This window comes from Marmota flaviventris, chromosome 5, assembly GCF_047511675.1.
Source record: "Marmota flaviventris isolate mMarFla1 chromosome 5, mMarFla1.hap1, whole genome shotgun sequence".
Lineage (NCBI taxonomy): Eukaryota > Metazoa > Chordata > Mammalia > Rodentia > Sciuridae > Marmota > Marmota flaviventris.
The window spans coordinates 34,735,001-34,759,110 of record NC_092502.1 but is presented as its reverse complement, the minus strand read 5'-3'; the positions used below and the strand labels follow the sequence as shown (position 1 = coordinate 34,759,110).

The 24,110-nt window shown below is 42.6% G+C and overlaps 2 protein-coding genes and 2 non-coding genes across 4 annotated transcripts in view; all 4 read right to left on the bottom strand.

The window, feature by feature from the left end:
* Nucleotides 1-210: 210 nt before the first annotated feature.
* Nucleotides 211-5,156, bottom strand: Rack1 (receptor for activated C kinase 1). The gene is made up of 8 exons (XM_027955009.2): nucleotides 4,951-5,156; nucleotides 3,755-3,926; nucleotides 3,077-3,224; nucleotides 2,758-2,853; nucleotides 2,036-2,146; nucleotides 1,357-1,497; nucleotides 891-1,001; nucleotides 211-331 (listed from the first exon to the last, which is right to left on the bottom strand). Exons 1-8 carry the CDS (start codon nucleotides 5,057-5,059, stop codon nucleotides 266-268), a joined length of 954 nt encoding a protein of 317 aa, XP_027810810.1. The 5' UTR covers nucleotides 5,060-5,156; the 3' UTR covers nucleotides 211-265.
* LOC114107615 (small nucleolar RNA SNORD96 family) lies at nucleotides 3,389-3,467 on the bottom strand. The gene has a single exon (XR_003585349.1). It is a non-coding gene; the product is annotated as a small nucleolar RNA SNORD96 family (small nucleolar RNA).
* On the bottom strand, nucleotides 4,600-4,668 carry LOC114107616 (small nucleolar RNA SNORD95). Its single transcript, XR_003585350.1, has one exon. It is a non-coding gene; the product is annotated as a small nucleolar RNA SNORD95 (small nucleolar RNA).
* Nucleotides 5,157-11,476: 6,320 nt separating the features above from the next.
* Nucleotides 11,477-24,110, bottom strand: part of LOC114107584 (H-2 class I histocompatibility antigen, Q10 alpha chain-like) — a 35,118-nt gene continuing 22,484 nt past the window's right edge. Inside the window, exons 7-8 of the transcript XR_003585345.2 lie at nucleotides 16,933-17,108; nucleotides 11,477-11,683 (exon numbers count right to left, since the gene is read on the bottom strand). The gene's annotated coding sequence lies outside the window, so the exon portion shown is untranslated. The remainder of the gene's footprint in view (nucleotides 11,684-16,932; nucleotides 17,109-24,110) is intronic.

The following is a 24,110-nucleotide window of genomic DNA, read 5'->3' as shown; positions in this document are numbered from 1 at the left end:
TGTACTATCCCATATGTTACATGTAATGCCAACCCAATACTAGAGGGAACTTTAAAAACTGACACACCTCTTTCCCATAGTTATGTTTACTTGGTTAAAAAGTTTCATGATTCTGCTTCCAGTTTTACATTACTATTAACTAAATCTATTTTAACCTGTAAGTAGCTTTTTTCACTTATTAGAGAAAAATACTTCCTAAAAGAACTGAAGTCAGTTGTAGAAAGCCATTTTTTTTCTTTTTATTTGTGAAGCTCTCATAAAATTTCTAGCGAGTGCCAATGGTCACCTGCCATACTCGTACAAGGTTGTCTGTGTAGCCAGCAAACAGGGTCTATAAGGGGAAAAAACAGACAGGTCAAGGTCTAGTCACAAACTACAGTCCCAAAGATAGCCTTTCCTTTAAGAAACCCTGTGGTGTGGTAGAGTGCTTGTCTAGCATGTGCAAGGCCCTGGGTTTGATCCTCAGTACCACATTAAAAAACAAACAAACAAAAAAACCCTCTTTCAATTACCATAGTACAGGTGCTAATAATCCATTAAGTACTCCTAGAGCAAGAAACAGCCAGGTGTATAATCCTAGTAACTGGGGAGGCCGAAGCAGGAGAAGCTGAAGTTCAACTTCTGTCAGAAGCCTCTCTGGACAGAAGCTATGTACACACCTTTTAAGTTCTGAGTAAGGAGGCACTGAACTGGTAGTGCACCCACTGCAATGCAATTTGGACTTTACGTCCAAGGTACTGTTCCAGGAGTGACTGTCCCCAGATGGGGTTGGATCACACCCATCTGTTGCCCTTTTTTGGATAGAATGTTCCATGGAATAGTGCCCCCAGAAATAAAAACAGAGTCTCAGGACGTGCTCCCTTTTCAAAAGCCAGGACAGACCCACTTACCTGGCCATCAGCGGACCAGGCCAGAGAGGTGCACTGGGGTGGCTCTGCCTTGCTGCTGGTACTGATAACTTCTTGCTTCAGTTCATCTACAATGATCTTGCCCTCCAAGTCCTGGGGAACAGGTCAAAACCAGAGTATAGAGAACACTTACACCACTGCATTTTTTTTTTTAAATCCATGAGATTTTGTTTTGCTAATGCTATCTAGTGGGTAAATACAAGGCTTAACATGATAAAATGCTCAGAACAGCCCTCCCCCAATATCTCAACTACAACAGCAATTATGCTGAAGTTAAGAAAGCTGGTACACATGGTCATCCCTTTTGGTAGGCAACAAATGTCTTCCTGCTTTCAGAAAATTCTGATCTGAAAATGGCACACAGTAAATCACAGCATCGCTGGGGAGGAAATGAGGAGGTGGAGACAGTGCATCCAAGAACTCAGTATGTAATGTAGCCCATACTCACCCAGATCTTAATGCTGGGGCCTGTAGCAGCACAGAGCCAGTAACGGTTGGGACTGAAGCACAGGGCATTGATGATGTCCCCACCATCTAGTGTATAAAGGTGCTTGCCTTCGTTGAGATCCCACAGCATGGCCTGGCCATCCTGGGCAGACATGAAAGATGAGTTAGGGCAATGTGACCTCTTCCAGATGTCAGCCCCTTTCACCTCAAGATTTTGTCAGACTCAATTCCCCCAGGACCCTGACTTCCTGAAAGCTCAAATACCATTATTACTATTATTGTCACCAGGGACTTAACCCAGGAGTATGCTTAACCACTGAACCACACCCCAGTCCTTTTGAGAAAGGATCTCACTAAGTTGCTGAGGATGGCTTTGAAGTTGAGATCCTCCTGTCTCAGCCTCCTGAAGTGCTGGGATTACAAGGTGTGTGCCACTGTGCCTGGCAAAATTCCATTATTTCTTTAAATCTTTCCTTTATTGAATGACACCTCACCAAGTGTATCAAGAGCCTCCTGTACTGCTTTGAGGAGACAAACACTATATTTCTGGAAAATATTGTCCTTAGGAACATATCTTGAAAAACCTAGCTAATCTTTCAGCTGTCAATTTATGTCAAAGACAAAGTGTTCTTTCTGAGACACCTTTCCTCAACGAGTAGAAGATGCCAAACCCAAAATACCTTGCCTCCAGAAGCACAGAGGGATCCATCTGGAGAGACAGTCACAGTATTCAGATAGCCGGTGTGGCCAATGTGGTTCGTCTTCAGCTTGCAATTAGCCAAATTCCACACCTACAAAGACAAGGGCTCATGGATGAACAATCTAGTTCAAGATTGGGCAGAGTAAGGAGACATTATTTAAAAGCGTTCCTTGGCATAACAGCCATTTATCATTCTACCAGTAACAAAAATGCAAACCAACACAAACTTGTCTCAGTCACTTAACTCATTAAGTTCCAAATTTTCAATTCTGCAAATATTTCACAAAGTGACACAAGTGCATTAAAATAGTTTGGAAACCATAATCTGAGTTTATACATTACTTACATATGAGTATTATTTATTAATAATTATTTTTTAATGTGATGCTGAGGACTGAACCCAGTGCCTCACATGTGCCAGGCAAGCACTCTACCACTGAGCCACACAACCCCATCTATTAGGACTATGGGACAAAGTGAATTAAGATCAAATGAGACCAAAACAGGTGGCAAATGCTGTGAGATAATTAGCTACTTCAGATCGAATGTCAAAAATTTATGTTCTGTACTGAAAAAATATCAAGAGCAAAAAGTCAACTGAGGTAATCTATAAAAATGTTCAAAGTTAAAGCCTATGACTATGTGGGAGGCAAAGCATACATTTTGGCCTGTAAAGGTCCTGCACCCTGTTTGGAAGCTCACCTTGACCAGCTTATCCCAGCCACAGGAGACAATAATAGGGTTGCTGCTGTTAGGTGAGAAGCGGACACAAGACACCCACTCCGAGTGACTCTCATCCTACAGAGGAAGGAAAGAAATAAGAGGAAATAGTCCTGTCCCAAGAAATGCTATATACCACCCCTCATCAGTAGGATCAATGTTGGCAGCACTGCATTTACATCCCCAGAAACTGAACCTTTATAGACTCCAGACAGGAGTTAAAATTACCACAGAAAGAAAGGTTAAGAGTAAGGGTAGGAGAGTCTTGAACATGTGCTTTCTGATGTCGCCCTTACTTTACCTGGACAGTGTATTTGCAAACACCCAGAGTATTCCATAACTTTATGGTTTTGTCTCGGGATCCAGAGACAATCTGCCGGTTGTCAGAAGAAAAGGCCACACTCAGCACATCCTTAGTATGGCCTACAAATCGTCTTGTGGTGGTACCCCTGGGAGGAAGAACTTGGTCACTCTCTAGACAGACTTTGCAAACTTTTCCCTTCCATAGCCAAATCTTTTTACTTGCCTTGTTCCTGACCCAGTGGTTATGTTATTCACATAACCTAGATGTGGCTTGGATTACAGCAAGTTCTTGGCTGCATATATGCTAGAGAATCCACTCAGAATTGCAGGACATGTCCTCATTTCCTTGTGGGGATTGGGTGACAATGTCATCTGTCATCACCAGGATCCTCCATTATACCTGTCAAGTGCCTAACCACCTTTCAAACATATTTAAATGGTTGCCAACTCCAACTAATGTACCCAGCAAAACTTTCCAATTAGATCAGTCCTCAGCAACTTCAAGTAGCTAACTCAATTAAATCAAGGAAGGAGGCCAAACAACTGCAACTATCTTCTGTAGGTATTTTAGCCTCATCCTTCCCAGATGGACCAATTTCCCTTGGGAAATCATATTCTGATGGCATCTATTCATTTCTGCCCATATTTCCCCCAAGGCCCCAGAGCAGCTACTTGCGTTGTCAGATCCCAGAGGCGCAGGGTTCCATCCCAGGAGCCTGAGAGGGCAAACTGGCCATCTGAGGAGATGACCACATCACTAACAAAGTGGGAGTGACCCCGCAGAGCACGCTGTGGGATACCATAGTTGGTCTCATCTCTGGTCAGCTTCCACATAATGATGGTCTTATCTAAAAGGAGGTAAAACAGGAGAAGAAAAATCCATGAGAACCCTACTCAGCCCACTTGCTGATGTATAACAAGGTGTCTCAGGGTTGTGGGTGGGTTAAAGAGAATAAAGTTGAGAACATTTATGTGGCCAGGGGAACTGTAGGCTATGAGAGCAGTTACTATCCTGGACTGAATTACCCACTATTGCAGATAGAGAGACAGGCAGTTTTAAAGCTAGATGTGCCACAAGACCCCAACTCAGGTGTCAGAGATTATGGATACTTTTTCCTGAGATCCATATAATAAAACATTTATTTTGCATCTTCTCTGAATGTGGAAAGACAGCAGCTTGGGTGTGGGATGAGTAACTGGGGACTTCCTGTGATTACTTATGAGGGCTGACAGAAATGCAGAAATCAAAGCTGATAAGTCTCTTCATATGCTACAGGACTGGATGCTTTTATGGAAATGCGGCTCATTCAACAAGTCTGAAAATTAATAAGTGTCAGACATGAACCTAGCCTAGCCCTTGGGCGATTTTTCATTCTGTGGCAGCTATGGTAAAGCCCAAGACCTTTCTAAGCTCTATTAGGTACAAGAGTGAGAGAGGGCCGAAAGTGCAGGCTGGGAGATGTGGGTCACCAAGGCCCCTCTGGAGTCTACCCAATTCCCATTGAACCCAGGGCCGGGCGGCAGCTCAGAAACAGCCTCTGTTTTTCAGCACATGGCATTCAGATGGCATGTTGGTGTCATCACCGCTCCGCCCAGCCAGGTGGTCCCTGGGAATATTTGACCACAACTGAGAAGTGGGCCAGAGATTTAAAAAGTCTTCAACCATTCCTGGCAATGACGGACTATGACTCGTGCTCATCTGTAAAATTGTTCGTCTCGGTTGAGGCCTAGGATCGGGTTTGTACTCACCAACTCACAGTCGGTGACAGAGCTTGCTCGGCCTGCAAATTCGCGCGCCACCCGCCCAATCCCACGACAAGCGCAACACCCCTACCCCCATCACCCAGTCTCGCCCAACACCTTAGCATGTACCTCGAGAGGCGGACAATATCATGTCCGGGAACTGCGGAGTAGTAGCGATCTGGGTTACCCATCCGTTGTGGCCCTTGAGGGTACCACGAAGGGTCATCTGTTCAGTCATGGCAGCGGCGGGTGGAGATGCCGCAGCGACGAGGATGGCACCGGATAGCTCAGAGAGACAAGCACCGCGGCCACCTCGCCGCAGCCCTGCAAAGGAAAAGAGAGCGCTTTCCCCCGCCGGAACCGGAAATACCCGCCCGGTCCAGCAAAATGGCGGCCCCCATGGTTCAGTTCTACTCAAGATGGCGACGTCCAGTAGTAGGAAGAACGAGGTTCAATCACTCATCGTGGTGTCTTCCGCCACGCAATAGCGCTCTACCAATAGTTCTGAAACAGACAATATCATTATCTATTAAAAAAGCTTCTAAAACTATGATTAGAACGCTATATACAAGCAAAAAAGGGGAAGTGTACGGCTATTCCCATAAGGCTAGCCTAGCTACTTCTCAGCTCCTACGTGGCGTAGCTCGAGCTCCGCCCCTTCCGTTTGGTTCCATTGAAGGCAAAGCTGAGGGAGTTTTGAGTTTACCGTTGTAAACAGGGAGAGTGAAAAATACGGTACTTACACTTTTGTTTGTTTTAAACCATGCTTAATAGATTTCCATGCGCGGGGGAGTGGCGGCTCTTATCCCAAGAGCTTTATGCCCTGAGCTTTATGCTGAGGGTGTTAGCTGGGGCGTTCCACGTCTATTCTATGCAGGATTAAGGCCGGAGAGGATTATGGAGCAGAAAGCCCTGTATGAGCTAAAAATTGGCCTATGTGGTACTAGACTGCCACCCTGTTCCGGCCTAGGTCGGAATGCGGAGAGATCTCTTAGACTCTAAAGGCCTGGAGAGCAAGTGGTGGGTTTAACTTCCGGACTAATCCGAAGCCCTTTGTGGGTCTGGCCACTCCACATGAAAAGCCTGCGGGTTGGGAGTCCATCCGTGCTTGGAAGGGAAGCGGTGCAATACGTACCTGGCTGCCAGTTGGCCTTACACTCAAGCAAGCTTATGTAGTCTCCCACTGTCACGCATCTGTATCTTTAACAGACAGCTGCGCCCAATTTTCTTTTGGGGCGGGGGCGGGGGAGTGTCCTGGGAATTGAACCCTGGGCACTTAACCTCTGAGCCACATCCCCAGCCCTTTTTTATTTTTTGAGATTGGGTCTTGTTCAGTTGCTTAGGGCCTCGCTTAGTTTCTGAGACTGGCTTTGAATTCGCAATCCTTCTGCCTCAGCATCCGGAGCAGGTGGGATTGCAGGAACACACCACAGTGCCTGCTTCCAAATATTTTTTTAAAGAGTAGCATATATTGTTAAGATTGCAACCACTGATATCTATGTAAAATAAAGGGGTGGAATTTATACATAAGTATTTACTTTTCTCTTTGTAAGATAGAATGTTAACTTTGGTTTCTCATCTGTGAAATGAAATTGGAAATAATATTAGTACCTACATCCCAAAAAATGCCTGGCAGTGCTTCAGAATTTAGGGAGCACCTTTTGGGTACTGGGCTGTTTTAAGGCTTGTGGATGCAGTTATGAACAAAAGCGGTGGGGGTGGGAGATGGTTTTTTTGTTTGTTTGTTTGTTTTTGCTTTTGCACAGTTTCCTGAGGAGGGAACAAGGGCAGGATTATAGGGGGAAGATTGGCATTTAAGACATGCAGATGTGAGACAGCCCTGTGTGTATATGGAGGGAATAATGTTCCAGTGCAAATATTCTGCACTGGTGTATCAGAGGACTGAGCATGAGATGGAGGTAGGGGACACTCCACATAGCAAACACATACTCCACACTAGCAAACACTTTTCCTGCCTAGGGGCAGGAAAGCATAAGTTAGGCCAATGACCCTGGCAAAGCTTCAAGCTTGGCTGCCCAGGCTTGCAGAGTATGCCAGGATCCCTCCAGGAAGACTGCTTGTTCTCCTGGTTGGCTGCAAACTTTCCTGTTTTACTGTCAGTCTCTTTTGGGCTCTCCTATTGTGCAGTCCTGGCAGTGCTCCTGCACAGTTTTGATGACTGTGCTCTTTGGGCCCAGACTTGGACATGAGCTGCCTCCTTGACATTCCCAAATATCTGTCTTTTCACTTTTCCATACTTAATGCTACCTCAACCCCTGTGTTTTTTTCTCTGGTGGTTGTGGAAGGCCCCTGTCTCCATCCACCCCATAACCAGTTTGCTGCCCAGGACCCAGATCACACTAACACTTCCCTGGCTCCCTGGGCACTCAACCTAAAAAGAGAAGTCAAGGACCACACTCACCAACCTGTGTAGACTGAGCTATTCCCAAGAGATTTCCTGTCTGCTTATGAGCAGCCCTCAAGAACTATGTTCCTCCACCCCTTGAGCAGTTATATTGTTCCAGTTTTTTTGTTTTTTTTTTTTTTAAATTTTGAGAACCCTCATTTTGTTGGGTAGGAGTTCAGGGATGCCAAAATGGCAGAGGCAGGGTACAAGAAATAGCCACTGGAAGACAAGACAGGGAAATGAGTCATCAAGTCCCTGTTTATCTACCATAAGTCCCATTACCTTGACAACTCCCACCACTGAGGACTCAAGGCCCATGATAAATTCTGTCCAGGTTGGATATTCTAAAATAGTGGAGGTAATACGGACAGTGTTCTAATTAAGTTTTTTTGAAGTAACCAATGGGGGAAAATTGGATACTATTCTAATCAGGTAGCATATGGTAACCAATGGGAACAAATGGGGTAAGGTTTTCAATCAGGTCATAAGGAAGAAAGTGCCCCAGAGCTCAGCATATAAAACACTAATTCCCAGACACAGGGGCCTTGAGCCTCTCTCTTACTCTGCCCTCTCAGTTATAACTTGCAGAATGCTATTTCCATGTTCACCTTCAATACATCTGCACTTTGCCTGTTACTTCTGTGTCTTGCTTAATTTTTTGTTGGGGCCAAGGACCTGGACAATACAATTAATAGTTCTGCTTGCTTTTTCTTGAAATTTGGGGAGCCCCTTGGAATTGTTGTTACTGAGGTACCACCCAGAGTCTGGGTTCAAAACGAACTTCTTTCTCCAAGTTCAACATGTAAGCTCAAGGACCTCAGGTCCCCTTTCTGGAGCTGGAGGTTCCCAAGGTGGCTGGCTTTCCTTTGGCTCACATCTGGCCCATGGAATCCTATCTTGGCCTGGTCCTCCCAGATCCCTCCAGGTCTGGATCTCTTTCCTCTCTGCTCATCTGAGACCTCAGATGGCTTCTGTTCTAATACCCATCCCTTTGTAAGTCACATTTGTTGCTGCATCCCCTCCTGTGAGGCCAAGTGGGGAATGCAGGTTTTGTCCTGTAGCCCACCTGAATTGAGTTGGCAATGTTAGCTAGAGGAGAGGGAGAAATGGAAAGATACGGACTCTCCAGACAATCTAAAGGATTCAAGCTTTCCTTTCAGAGTTTTCCTCCAGCTCCTTCACTTCCCTTTGAGGGAGGACAATTGTGAGCTTAGGGGTGAGTCTTCCTAACCCTGCAGACCACTTCACTTGTAGCTTTGGGTGTTGGAGATAGGATAGGTAGAGCAGCTGCTAAGCTGCTACTTGCTCACCACCTAGCTCCCATCCTTTCATTTCCATTGGAGTTACCTAAAGACCAGGGTAGGTGGCTTTCCCATGTATTTTAAGATAATGACCAAAATCTTTACTGTCATACTACAGAATCAGTATGACTGATTCTGGCAACTTGTACTGTTTTGTGGCCATGCTGGACCTGCCCTATTCCTCCATTTTATCAGTTCTCTCTCATACTTTTTATATACATTATTCTGGAAGGCCTACCATATCCCACCCTCCTCCTCTTAGTTAAATCTAAGCTTTCTTGGAGTTTCAGTTCAGGTTGCCTCTTCTGGGAAACCCTCTGTGAACCTCAGGTCTAGATCAGGTTTCCTAGTTACATGCTTTTATAACTGTGATTATAGTGTCACTGGCCTCAGCTCTGCACAGTTGAGTTCCTCTGGGCTCTGAGTACAATGAGATCAGACACTGGTTTGTTTCTGCTCCTGTGTTGCATTTTCAGCACCCTATTTGGGGTTTGGGTTCTGGAAGATTTTAATCTTGATAGCCAGCCCCTTACAAAGTAAAGGGCAAGTAGTTAAAGGCAGAGCATTCCAAGCAGAGGAATCACCATGGGTTCAGATTTTTGACTTTGAAAGATCAGGTAGAGATCAGGAAGGCATTTGCTCCTAAGGACTTTGGATTTTGTCCTGAAGCTTTGGGGAGTCTCTTTAGTGTTCTGGTCTTGTCCTTCCCTGGCCTAGACTTGATTTTACCATGTTGTTAAAGTGAAGGCTAGATTGGAGGAATAAGACTAGAAATAAGCAGAGTTATGAAGCTACTGCAGGAGAGCTGGGCATGGTGGTGCATGCCTATAATCCCAACAACTCAGGAGCTAAGGCAGGATTGCCAGCCTCAACAAGCAAGACCCTGTCTCAAAATAAAAAATAGCGTTGGCATGTAGCTCAGTGTTAAAGAGCCCCAGGTTCAATCCCCAGTACTAAAACAACAACAAAAACAAAACCTACTGTAGTAATCAAGGCAAGAAGCAAGTCCAGCCAAGAGCTGAGGACAGGAGGATCTTTGGGAAGGCTGCAGGAGTCCTACTCACCTACACTAAGGTAGAGACTGAGTGCTTACTAAAAGCATTATAATTAAGGGGTTGAACATCTCTTTGAATCCATCTCTCTCACCCCTATTCTACCAACTTTACTGCAGTATCTAGAATTGATCTCTTTCTATAAAAACTAATGTTTGAGTCCCAAAGAATTAAACACAGAAAGGCTGAAGACAAGGAAACATGGGAGTACAATTATATAGGTGCTATTCCATATCTCCTAATGAGAGGTGAGATGTGGCATCAGATCAGTTCCTAGAACAGATCTTGTGAAGAGATCAGATGCTATTGTCTGTCTCTTGGTAATATCTGTGATATTGTGAAATATGTATTGTGAAATGTGGTGTTGTCCATATTTCCTGACATAGAGGTCCTAAAATCCTTGGAGTCTCCAGGGTGATGAGTGTCTTTTGTATGCTAGAGATGACTGATGACTGGGGTGCCCCCAGATAGCTTTAGGATGGTGACTAGTTGCCAGAGAAAACAACTTTGTGATTGGTTGGAATTTTCAGTTGTCTGGTGTTCCCCTCCCATCCCTCAGGGAAGAGGGGCTGAAGGTTGAGTTGATAAACCCGTGGCCAATGATTTAATCTATCATGTCTATGTAATGAAACTTTCATTAAGACCTGAAAGGACTGACTGAATTTTGGATATCCAAACACCTAGAGATTCTAGAAGGTGGCCCTGATGAAGTTTGGATTCCATTTCTCTCAAATGAAGGAAAGGCACTGGGGTTGTGGCTTAGTGGCAGAGTGCTTGCCTCATACATGTGAGGCACTGGGTTTGATCCTTAGTACCACATAAAAATGAATAAACAAAATAAAAATATTTAAAAAAACAAAATGAAGGAAAGGGTAGAAAAGCCTAAACGAGGAGAGGACATGACACGTCCTCACCCCTTCACACATACCTTACTCTATGCAACTCCTCTATTTGACTGTTCATTTACATCCCATGTAATATCCTTTATAATAAACCCATAAATATGTTTCCTTGAGTTCTATGAGCAACTTTAGCAAATTAATTGAACATAAGGAAGGGCTTATGGGACCCTCATTTGTAGCCTGTCAGAAGTATAGGTGATGACTTACTTGGTGATTGGTGTCTGAAGTTGGGAAGGTCTTTTGGGACTTAGCTTCAACCTGTGGGATCTGGCATTATCTCCAGGTAGTTAGTATCAGAAGTGAATTGGAGACACTACTGGTGTCTACTGGAGAATCTGCTGCTGAATTAAGTGGTTGCTGGTGGGAGAAATCCCCAGTTTTGTGACCAGAGATCATAGATATATTCAGTGTTGGTTGTTGTAAGTACAGGAAAAACACAACTTTGGTTTTTCTCAGTATTACATATTTTAGAAATATGAGGTCTGACAGCCTCTGAGAAAGCAGATCCTAAGGCATTCTATTGGATCTTCCTTAGGAGATAAACTATGGGATTAGCTGGGGTACCATAGCAGATGTATAATCTGAAGCTGGAAAAATGGGGCTAGTCCAGGAAGGTGGGTATAGTCTAAACAAGACTATGAGAAATGTGGGAAAAAGGCAAGTTTGTGGGTTTTTTTGCAAAAGGATTTTAAAAAGCAGCATTAGGTGGTAGAGAAACAAAAGATGACCCAAGATTCTTTTCCTCAGCTTTCTTCCCCAGACATAGAATTTCTTATTGAACAAGGGTGCAGAGTGTAGGCCAAAATGGAACCTTGAGGCTGTCTAGCCTACTATAAGAGTATAAGGGCTGAAAAGTCCTTATACCCTGTCGCGTCCCCTCGCCAGCAAGGAAGACACGACACAGGATTCTTCTTTCAGCAGTTTATTCAGGCCTTGATTCAAGTATCATCTTCTAGCAACCCCCCGCCGAGCGCCCAAGCACAGCCTAATAAAGCCTCCTGCATACCAATCCCAAGCTGCCACGTGGATCTTTCTCATAGGGTGGTAAGGGATTGCGCGCCAATTCTCCATAAAAGGAGTTGTTTATCACAGGCCACAGTGGAAGCCGGCGCCATCTTCTAATGGCGGCCACGGTCTACAGGAACGGCTCACCACAATACCCAGTCTTCTTTGCTCACACTTAGGTTAAACAGCCAGGATCTGCTGAGAAATTTATCCTTCGATGTAGGGGAGAGAGAGAGGAAGAAAATGGCAGAAAAAAAAATAGGGGGATGTGATCTCTAGGAATCTTTTTCTATGCTACTTGATTCCCCCATTTGGATCCCAGTCCTCTAAGATGAAGGAAAGGGTGGGAAGACCTAAGTATGAAACTCAGCAGGGGAGATAGCATTCTAGGGGTGAGCCTCCTTGTTTTTTAGGACTATTTCTAATTCAAATCCCTAAGACATCCATTTTTTTTTTACCTTCTTTGGAATGGGAACACAGGTTTTAAGGGCCATTTTATTCCTTATTTGCATATCCACCAATAACAAACTTTGTTACATCTCCTGCACTTCTCAATGTAGAGGTGAGCTATTCTCCATACCCAGGAGCTCAGTTACTGAGGGTCCTAAGAAGAACCAGAGTCCAACCTACCTTGTTGGCATATAATTGTACTATTTAATATGATTTGATAGCTACTAGCATCATGTGGCTACTCAAAATTAAATACAATTAAAAATCCAATTCCTAGCTGGACACTGTGGTACATGCCTATAATCCCAGAGACCTGGGAGGTTTAGACAGGAGAATCCTGAGTTCAAAGCCAGCCTCAGCAGTGGTGAGACGCTAAGCAACATTGAGACCCTGTCCAAGTACCCCTGAGTTCAATCCCCGTACCAAAAAAAATAAAAAAAATAAAAGTTCAATTCCTGATTTTCACTAGCTCAATAATCATATATAGCTAGTAGCTAGTGGTACCTACTGTACTGTACAGCATAGATATAGAACACTTCGATCACTGGAGAAAGTTTTTTTTTCTTCTTTTTTTTTTTTTGGTACTGGGGATTGGACCCAGGTGCACTTTACCACTGAGCCACCCTGCTCTACTCCACCACTGTCCTTTTCTTAAATTTTATTTTTTGAGACAGGTCTTGCTAAATTGCCCAGGCTAGCCTCGAATTTGTGATCCTCCTGCCTCAGCCTCCCAGATCACTGGGATTACGTGTGTACCACTAACCTGGTTTACTATTACAGAAAGTCCTATTAGATTTAATATAGAAGGCTAGTGTCCTTGTTTCTCCTTCTTGTAACCTCATTTTACCAGCCAATAAATAATAATTTCACTGTTATGGGAAAAATTTTAAGGAAGGAATCAATGCTTGGGGGTGGGAAACAGCTTAGAGTCAATGCTTAAACCAGGCATAATTATGCATGCCTATAATCCCAGTTTCCCAGAAAGCTGAAGCAGGAGTGTCATTTAAGCCTAGGAGTTTAAGGCCAGTTTGGGCCAACTGAGATCTATTCAAAAAAGAAGGGGGCAGGGCTGGGGATAGACCTCAATGGCAAAGTGCTTGCCTATCATGAACAAGGTCCTAGGTTTGTTCCCCACCAGTGACAAAAAACAAAACAAAACAAAACAAATAAACACACCCAAACTATAGGGATTTCAGGAGGTATATCAGAGGAGCTTTAACCATACGATTTATTTATTTATTTTTTTAGTCATACATTAAAGCAGAATGTATTTTGACATATAATACATACATGGAATGTACATACATCATTCATATTGTCTATTCTATTCTGCTGCCCTTCCAGAGCCTTAGGTTTTAAGGAAGAGCTTTAGGGCTGATGTATGTTTCAGTCCTGGGTCACTTCCCACTATGACAAAATCAGGGAGGCTATATGGTCTTATTGGTTCTGCATAATATTTAAACAACAAAAAAGAACTAAAGAATGCCCTATAGTCCTACTGAAATTGAGGAGTATCTGAAGCAATTACCTTTTATTACTCTTAGTTTCTAGATCTTAATTTTTGTGTACTGCTTTATCTGTCGGTTTTCGTTTTCTCAAATGGAAGTGACATGAACAGCTCTAACATTTTAAAAAAGTTTGCTGACTTTGCCACATCCATTCCAAGAACTGGTAGAAGAGTGCATTACACTTATTAATCCACTGATGCTAAATCTATTGTTAATAAGGTATCAGCTAGGTCAGATTGTCATTCTACTGAACACTCTGAACACCTGGCCATGCACTGGGTATGATCACATTTTAAATCTAGATTAGAAGTTCTCCACTGGGGATAATTTTTCAGTGACCCCACAGGGGGACAGTTTACAGTGTCTGGAGACTTTTATGGTTTTCACAATGGTGGTAGGGTGCTTACTTGCATCTACTGGACAGAGTCCAGGGATACTGTTAAGTATTTTATATTCCCCTACCCCAATAATGATGTTACTCAATACATCAATAATGCTGATATAGAAAAATCCTCATAGCTGGGTGGGGTGTTGCCTGTAATCCAGCGGCTCAGGAAGCCAGGGCAGGAAGATTGCAAGTTCAAAGCCAGCCTCAGAAGCTTATCATGGCTCTAAGCAACTTAGTGAAACCCTGTCTCAAAAAGTAAAAAGGGCCAGGGATATGGCTCAGTGGTTAAATACACCCGGGTTCAATCCCTGGTATCAAAAAAAAAAAAAAAAAAAAAAATGGGGGGTTGGGATGTGGTTCACTGGTTAAGTGCCCCTGGGTTCAATCCCCAGTAACAAAACAAAACAAAACAAAACATATGGAGTTCATGGAATAGTGGGCTCCATAAAGCTAGAGAGCAGGAGTAATTGATGATTAAGTGTACTTAAGAGCTAAGGTCACAGTGCAGTTGCAGTTTTCAGATAATGCAGTAAATCTGTCTGAAGATGCGGTCTGGAATAGTCACAGGAGTAGAGAGGACCAAACTTTCCTACATTATGGAAAATTAATCATTTTTTCTTTTAAACATTACAACAATAAATATTTTATGAACTTTTATTGTCTCCATACCCTGCAATGCTAATATCAATTGTGTGGGAGAAGTGCTTTTTCTCCTATTCCTGAAAATCACTTGACATTCTTAAGTCTATTAATAAGAACCTCTCTCCACAATGCTCCTAAAACTGAAAAGCTTGATTACTTCCAAAGTAGACAAAAAAAATCTGTGCTGAATTAGTAACTAGCAAGAGAGAATTCTATGTAGCCACACCTGGCTGTGGTTACAATGTATACACACTAAGTAGACCATTATACAAAAATAGTTCTTTATAATGTTAACCATTATGAGTTAAGTCAAATTCTAAATCATGCTATTATAATTTGTATGATCACCAATGAAAGGAAGTGACAAACTATGAACTGTTTAATGAAAGAGAACATGTCAATTACTATCAGTTTATATATATATAACTTACATACAAGAGAAATTTTTACCTGGTAAGTATGATTCCTGTATTTGGCACCACCATCATTTAAATCCTGGTATGTTTGAAATAAAAGTGTACTTTTACTGTACAGTTTTTTTTTTTTTTTTTTTTTTTGCTGGGTATGGAATTCAGGGTCTTGTGCATGCTGGGCAAGCACTCTACCACTGAGCTACACCTCTAATATTTATTTTTCAATATCCTATTATTTAAGAAAGGGGTTATCTTAATTTGTTTCTTTTAGTTTTGATGTTTGTTTATATTTACTGATATGCTATATAAGGAACTTCTCTGGTTTGAAGAATCATTTGGTCTCCCCAAGTAAAGGAATAATTTATTTTTTCTTAAGTTAGCTTTCCATTAAAATTTTAATTTCAAAATCTTCTCCAGAAAATTCTAGAAGAGGAATGGAAGTTTTCCTTCTTAGCTTCAGTGTAGTGAAACCCAGAAGCACAGGACATAGTTTCTTCCATGAGCAAACTTAATTATTACCCTGAGGAAGTGATGGTGCTAGGATTTGATAAAGGTAGCAGTGAATTTTGTAGCTAAATTTGTAAAATAAGGATGATCATAATATTTAATATATGATGCTTTGATGCTTATAGGGCAGTGTTCTGTGTTTGTTTTCAATGCAACCTAGAATAAGTCCGTTTTTCTAAAATGAAGCATAAACATATATATTATATATATATATATATATATATATATATATATATATATATATATATATATACACACACACACACACACACACACACACACACACACACAACTTAAAAGTTCCATAAAGGAGTGCTTTCCTTTACTATTCTCCATGTGCTTTATTATTTTCTTTTATTTCATTTTAAAGTAATGCTGGGCATGACCCATTCATTATAAAACCCAGTAACTGGTCAAAAAAACCACTGTTTAAAAGCCACTGTTGTAGGAAAACATAAGGAAATAAATACATTTTATAAACTGTAAAGCACTACTAAGCTGTAAGCAATTGCTACTAAATAGCTAGTTAAGACCTTTATTGGCCTACAGACTACCTCTTCTTCCTTGGATACTAGAAGTAGGGGTCAAATTCACCAAGACTTGGTAAGGAAATAGTACTCCTGCTGACTATTAAGACAATTCTCTAATGCTTAGGGAGATCAGGACTAGCAGACAAGGCATTAACCATATCAGCACCCAGGGAAAGGAAGGCAAATTAGAAGCTAAATAAAAAAGCAAATATCTGTTTAGTGATTTGATTTATAAAATACTTTCAGATACATGTTCTCTAATCTAGGGGGAAAGAGAAGCTCAAAGAGGTTGAGACCTGCCCAAGATTAGACAGTAAACGGCAGAGATGTTATCTAAGCCTTCCTCCTTCCACTGTGATAAAATGCCAGAAAAGGAAAAGTGGTCAGGACATGAGGTTCACTGTGATCTATCAAAGATGTTTATGTCTTCTGCCTTTCTCCAGAAGAAAAAAGACTATACAGAAGGTGGAGAAGCAACTCCAGACTTTGGGAGTGAGGCATGGCCAGTTGCTCCTGTTAGTTGAAGATTCCCTCCTGGCATTTTTGTCTATCAATACTAAACATTTGTTTTGACATTGTTTGTGCTGTGAGGTTCCAAACATCTACTATGTACTGTGGTCTTTTATTCCTGTCTGTGAGGGTCTTTGAGACTTAGTCAAATTACTCAAATTATACTTGTTCAAGACTTACATTACAGGGAAATCAAGCACTAAATATCTGTTACCTATACCCCTTACTCTTAGGTAAACTGAAAGTATCAACATTAGTGGTTTCTGATGACTGCCATATGTCTGCTCAGTTTCCTCTGAGGAAGCCAGCTCCAGCCTTCATGATTTTATCTCCTTTCTCCACACAATGCCCATCTCTCTTCATTGTGCTCCCTTCCCCTCAAAATATAGAGAAGTTCAACTTTCAAGTACCTGGCAGTGTGGGGAAGGGATGCCACTATTAAAAAGTTCCCTTCTTTCCTTGCCACCCCCCTTCCCCATTGTCTTCTTATTCTCACCTTTTACTCCTGAGCCACTCCATCCAGTGGCACCAGGCTGTGCTGTTTGTGGCTCCTTGATTCTGTCCAATTCATAGAAGAGTTTCAAGGCTTCTTGGTGTTTGGAGCTCATTCCCCCTACTTCGTACATAAAGAGTCGGGCACATTTGGCAAATTATATGGACTATGTTGGCCAGCTGTAAGGTAGGAAGAAAGTTGCGACTGTAAAGCTCTTTTGGCATCGGGGCAGGTTAACTGCGGTGGAGGGAGTGGGGAAATAGAGTGGGTGACAGGATACAGCTCTTCGTGGTCTTCATCATATTCTTCTAGTTATCTCTTCTGGATAGACATCAATTCTCAGGTCATGTCCCAATCCTAAGGTAATAGTTCCAAACTTCCTCTTCTTCCTCCTGATCTTACACATAGTCATCATTGTCCCTATTCCTGATACCATCGTCACCAACAATGAGTTCAATCATCCTCTCGGTTTTGGAACAAAAAGCATTCCCCTGATACAAGACCAGCCAGACTTCGGCACTTATCTCTATATTCTCATGACCTAGCTGTATTCTTTTTCTGTAACAAATTGGCTTCAGAGACTCCCACTTAGAATAGAGTGGAGTGATAAGGAAATTGTGGTAATATATAGCTCACCACATGTCATTTTAGTGGTTCTGAGGGCCTTATATCTGGAGAGAAAGGAATTAAAACTCAGGCTTGACCTGCCTAAAATGGAACACCTATTCATGTTGTTTTATTTTTAATTTCTATTATGTAATCTGGGAGCCTTCCTGGAGATCAGGATTGGGCCCAAGTAGCCATGAGGTGAAGTGGGGGGATATCTGAACAACAAGAATTGAAACTGAGCAAGGTGTGGTGGGGCATGCCTATAATCCCAGCAGCTTGGGAGCCTGAGGCAGGAGGATTGCATGTTTGGGGCCAGCCTCTGCAATTTAGCAATCCCTAAACAATTTAGCAAGACCCTGTTTCAAAATAAAAGATTTTGGGAATGTATCTCAGTGGTAAAGTACCCTGGGTTCAGTCGCCAGATTGAAAAAAAAACAAACAAACTAGAATTCTACACCTATACCTTAATTCAACTTCTGCTTTTCACAAAAAGGGTGAGGTTAGTGAAGTGGGAGAAGGAGTTAGGGAGAAGACTGAGGGAAGAGACAGGTGCTGAGCTCAGGAAGGAAGAAGGGTAACTGAAGGAAAGAGTAAGAAGGTGGGCTTGAAGAAGATGGATAGAGAAAAATAAGAATAGAAGACAAGGGGCCTAAGTGGAACTTAAACATTCATTCTCAAGAATACCTAGGCAAATGAGCATCTGTAAAGTTTAGTGCATACATTTTTCAACTTGCTTTCACTTGGAAATTACTACCTCCTATGGTTCAAACGTGTCCCCCCAAAAGTGCATTTATTGGAAACATGCTTCTCAATATAGCAATGTTGATTTGTGGGAAGACTTTTGGGAGGAGATTGGGCTATGAGGGCTCTAGATGAACCCCATTCATTGATCAATGGTTAATGGGTTATCTTGGGAGCAGCAGAGCAAGTAGATCAGGGCAAGGGAAAAGGGGAGGGAAAGGAAAGTACTCCTGGTGAAGGAGACTGAGCAAATTATATTATGTGTATATATGATGGCATAATGAATCCCACTATTTTTTATAATTATAATGCACCAATAGGAAAAAAGTGAGCTTTCTTTGGCTTTCTTGCTCCTTGTTTGTGTGATGGCTTCCACCATTTATGATACAGCAAGAAGGCCCTCCTCACCAGATGCTGAGCAGATGCTGGCATGTGCTTGTGAACTTTCCAGCCTCCAGAGCCATGAACCAATCAAAATCTTTTCTTTATAAATTACCTCATACCAACTATTTTGTTATAGAAAAAGGATTAAGACCCCCACCCGCTGCCCAGATCTGAGTGGCAGCTTAAGAGGGATTTCATTTAGATTCCCTCACAAATTTGGGAGATGATATTTTCCAGGGTCGAAGGGGGGCTTATTTTTCAATTCCCTCACAACCTTGCCATCTCTTCAATCAGGCAGCTGTCCTATTCACAGGAGGACTGTTAGCCTTCTCCTGAACCCAGCTGGGAGCTCTGCTGAGGGTGCTCTTGGAGCAGGCCCTTAAAGTACATCTGGCACACTTAGGGCCACATGTGCCCACTATCCAAGAGGCACTGGGAAAGAAACAACAGTGAGATGCATTCAAGACTAAAGTTCAGTGCCCTCTGCAGATTCCCTGAATCCTACAGCCTTTTCCTGTTACCCTGTCCTATGAACTCCAGCTGTCTTGGTCACCCTGAAATCTCAGCTACATCTCATCTCAGGGGCCTGCCTGATTCTGCCTGGGTTTCCCCTCCCTGCACTTATTTGAGGCACTAAGTTGGGGCGATTATAGGGCTTGCCTTGTTTCCTGTCTCAGATCAGTTTTCCTTGCTTGATGCCAAGTATCTTTAAAACCAAAAGTTTTTTGTTTTTTTCAAGTGGGAAGGTAAATCTTATCTGTTGGTTCATCTTGGCTGAAAGTGGTAGTTCACCCACCACATTTTTTTCTTTTTTGGTTTTGGGGATTGAACCCAGAGGTGCTTAACCACTGAGCCACATCCCCAGATCTTTTTTTTTTTTTTTCTTTTTAAAATTTTATTAGAGACAGAGTCTTGCCGATTTGCTAAGGGGCTCACTAAGTTGCTGAGGCTTGCTTTGAACTCACGATCCTCCTACCTCAGCCTCCCAAGCCACTGGGATTACATGCATGTGCCACAGTGCCCAGGTCACCCACCACATTTATTCCTAGTAGAAAAACCTCTCTATATAACTTTATTTCCAATGATAAAATGTATTTTTAAATTACATATTCATATAGTCCTTGCTATGTGTAAAAAAACTTTTAGGCACTTTTGCATATGGATATTAAGGCATATAATCCTCACATAACTTTATAATATTACTACTCCATCTTACAGATATAGAAACTGAGAAACAAAATGGTTAGGTGACTGGCTCAAAGGCACATGATCAGATAGGTGACAGAACTGGGATCTGAACCCTGAGAGGTTACATAGATGCTTTGGGACCTATATGTATTTAAATATGTAGACATCAACGCACCCATTTATTTCTGTTTCTTCCTCTCATCTATATTATTTATATATCTTGGCTAGCATGTTTTGAGCACCTAATGTTTTCTACCAAGGTTCTGAGACACTGGGGAACAACCTTAGCTGTCTGCCTTGATGTTCCCTAGCTGTGGGACTTTGGGCATGCGCTTATGTCTCTTTCTATGTGTCTCTCTCTCCCTCCCCTCTCTCTCTCTCTTGGCAGTACTGGGGATCAAATCCAGGGCTTTGTTTATGCTAGGACAGCACTCTACCATTGAGCTATACACCCAGCCCTATGGCAACTCTCTCTTGTAGTTGCCTCATCCTAAAATAGGAATAAGAATATATTTACCAAGTTGTTGTGAATGTGAAATGAGTTAATATGAAAATAACTTTTTACAGTTTCACATGCTAGTACTATATAAGCATTAGCTTTTCTTGTCATGTTTGCTCAATGCAAGAGAGCTCACAATGAGAAAGGCTAGGGGCTGGGATATAGCTCAGTGGTTAAGTGCTTGCCTAGAATGTATAAGGCCCTAGGTTCAATCCCCAGCATGGACTTGGAGGCACTGAGAGGAAGGAGGGCTGGAAGAAAATAAAAATAGGAGGACTTTTATCCTAGTTGCTGGGATGAGGAGGAGGATATGAAGATGATGTTTAGTTTCTCTTCCAAAGAATGATACTGGCTATCTGTTTTGTCTATATCTTTAGTTGTGGATTTAGGAAACTGCCTAGAAGAAAGGTCCATTCCTCATCTTAGTTGTTTTTCTAACGTGCTTCCCTTTGGTAAGACCCTCAAAACTCCCTTAGGTGTTAGGTTTGAGGACTTCTTATTTGGCAGGCTATGGATAGAACAGCTAGAAAACAGAAGTTGACAAGATATGTGGGGATGGCACACGTCTCACATAAGTGTCACTCTGTGTGTGTGTGTGTGTATGTGTCCATCCTTCAAAGAGAAGACTTAAGATACTCTGGTAGTATGGTTACCCCACTAGATCCTGGGGCACCTGGAGTTGGAGGCATGGAGAGAAAGGAAGGCTGGAAAGTGTTTGTGCCTGATACTCAGACTTGGTCAGTGGTTGGTTCGGTTTCAGAATCTCCGTCTTATGTGTGTGTGTGAGTGTGTGTGAGTGTGTGTGTGTGTATGTGTGTGTGTGTGTGTGTGTGTGTGTGAGAGAGAGAGAGAGAGAGAGAGAGAGAGAGAGAGAGAAGATCAATCTCCAATTGATAATTATGCACATTACTAGGGACAAACTGTAGGGAAATGCACAGGCTGTAATATGTAGTTCCATTATTGTGGAGGAAGAGGGTCGAAAGAGACCTGGCTAGGAGTTCAACCTTAAGTGTGGGCAGCTGGAAAGCTGACTCCCTTCTCCCCAGCTGTTTACCTTGAGGTGAGGCTCTGGAGCTCTGTTCTGGATCTTACTACAGTCATCCCTCTGTATCCATGGGAATTGGTTCCAGGACCACTCACTTATACCAAAATTGTCAGATGCTTAAGTCCTCTATATGAAATGGCATAGCATTTGCATATAACTTAAGTGTATATTTCCAGATAATTTAAATCATCTCTACATTGCTGTTAATACCTAATACATTATAAATGCTAGGCAAATAATTGTTGTATATTGTTTAGCGATTAAAGACCAGAAAAAAATCTGTACATATTCAGCACCAATGCATTTCCCTCCTGAATATTAGATCTGTGGTGGGTTGAATCCATGGAAGTGGAACTTGTGGTTAGAGGGCCAATTGTATTCGGTGATGGGCTGGTACAGTCGCAAAGAAAATAAAAAGACACAGGTGAGACATCCTGCGTCCTCAGTTACTCTTCCATTTTCACCATGGTCTTGGAGCTTTTCTAAGAAGTTAAGAGGAGAAAAAAAAAAGACAAGCTCAGGAGTTCTGCTGGCCTTTGTGCTTGTCTCTCTGCTTGGCCCAGGCCCTGCTTTCATTGTCTGACTTGGGTGAGAGGTTCATGATGGCCCCATGGAAGACGTGGTTGTGGACAATGGAGAATCTCACAGTAGGGATATCCAGAAAGACCACATGAGAATCTTGGAAGAGTAAGAAACTGAACTTGGAGAATTCCAGAAGGCCACAGGGTGGATAGGTGTTTGTTCCAAGTCATTTGGTGTATATGGATTCTGATATTATCCATTGAATGTCTACAATTCACTATTGTTCATGAATAAATTCATTAAGACAGTAATGAATAAATTCATTGACAGTAGAATAAATCAGACATTTTCCTATGTTCATATATGAATACACAACCAGTGTAATTCCACATCATGTACAGCCATAGAAATGTGAAGTTATACAGTCTACTGTCATATATAACTAAAAAGAATAAAAAGTTAAAAAAAATAAACTCAATTATTCATTCACATAATCACAAAACATCCAGCTACCAGAGCAGCCAGAAACTTCTCTGAATACTGATGGCCCAAATGGTTGCTATTTTGAAACTAAACTCCTGAGTGGTTAGCAGGAGAGATTTGTACCAATAGGGGGTAGATCTCAGGGCTGTCCAAGAACTTGGCACTCCACTAGTTGGGGAGAACCCCTGTCTTCCTACAGTGAGATCCCAAGGCCAGTCCAGTCTGGGCACAGGGAGGGAAGCAGTGCCAGCAGTGGCCAGTGGTGGTGCCCTCAGGCACTTAAATCAATGTGCCCTGCTGGGTGGGAAGGCTGTTTTTCTCAGGGGTCTGTGATCTGGGGGAAGAAACTGCAAAGCTTTCATCATGACCTTGCCAGATTTGCAGGCCTCTTCTCTGCTTCCAAAGGTGCTCAGAGCCCTCCTAACTTGCCCTTCACCTCCCATTCCTAAAATTATATATATTTTGGGGGTCCTGCAGTGTCCTCTAGTTTTCCCCACTTTCTTTCCACTCCCTGACCAAAAGTCACAGAGTACCTTGAACGTTCTGTGACCCAGTCAGCAGCAGGTGTTCCCCCAGCAAGCTGATGTTCAAGCTAGGGTCTTAGAACATCCCCTGCAGGGACATGTTTACATAATGTTATGGTTTGGATCTTAGATGTCCCTCAAAAACCTATGTTTTGAAAGCTTAGTAGCCAGTCTATGGTGTTGCTGGAAAGTGATGGAACTTTAGGATGTGAGGCCTAGTGGAAAGAAGTTAGGTGACTCAGTGTGTGCACCTGAGGGGGGGGCGCATTAGGACCCCAGCCCTTTCCTCTTTTTTGCCTCTTGGCTGCCATGAGGTTTCCTCCACTGTGATATTCTGCTATGCCATAGGTCTCAAAACAATGGGGCCAAGTGACTATGGCTAAAACCTCTGGAACCACGAGCCCAAAACAAATCCTCCTTTTAAGTTGTCTTTCTCAAGTATTTTCCCAGTGAGGGAAAGCTGACTAAAACACAGAGAAAAGCTGCAAAATCTATGGGAGGGAGGCAGTATGATAATTGGGTAGAAGTTGTGGGGGATTAGTGTGCAAAGTTATCAGAGGCTTATAGAGATGCTTTAGGATCCCTCAAATTCCAAAATGTATTTATATGTCCATGGTTAAAAACTGAACTAACCTCTAAGTAAAATACAATTAAAAAATTAGTCAAAGTCATGTCCAGTTGCCAAGGGTCTCATAATCCAGTTAAGTAGTAGACACTGCCTGAAGCTCAGGACAGCATTCACCTCAGCAAGAGGAATGGTGGATTCTGTCTGGCAGATGTTGTCTGGGATGCCTTGGGGGACTCTTGAGAACAAGAAGTTAGGATGAGGGATGCTCCAGAAGTGGGAGGATAAAGACTGAAGATTAAGTGGAAGAAAGTCCTTTAGGCCAGGAGGCTACTACAGTGGCTATCTGCTCTCCTTCTAGTCAGAGCTCTTCTGTCCACCATCCCCCTGCCCTTAAGGTCCTGTGGCTTCCATGCAGGTGTCATGCCTAGGTGAGAAGGCCATGTGAGCTGAGGGGCCTGCACTGACCACCAAGGTGGGGAAAGCCAGCATAAAAAGGCAGTGAGGTACCAAAGCAAGGGTTGCTGATAGATATCAAGGATAGTTGTAGATGTGTTCAGGCAGTTTTTAAAATAAGTAGCCAATAAGGCCATTAGGAAGACTGAAGTGACCTTATCCTTA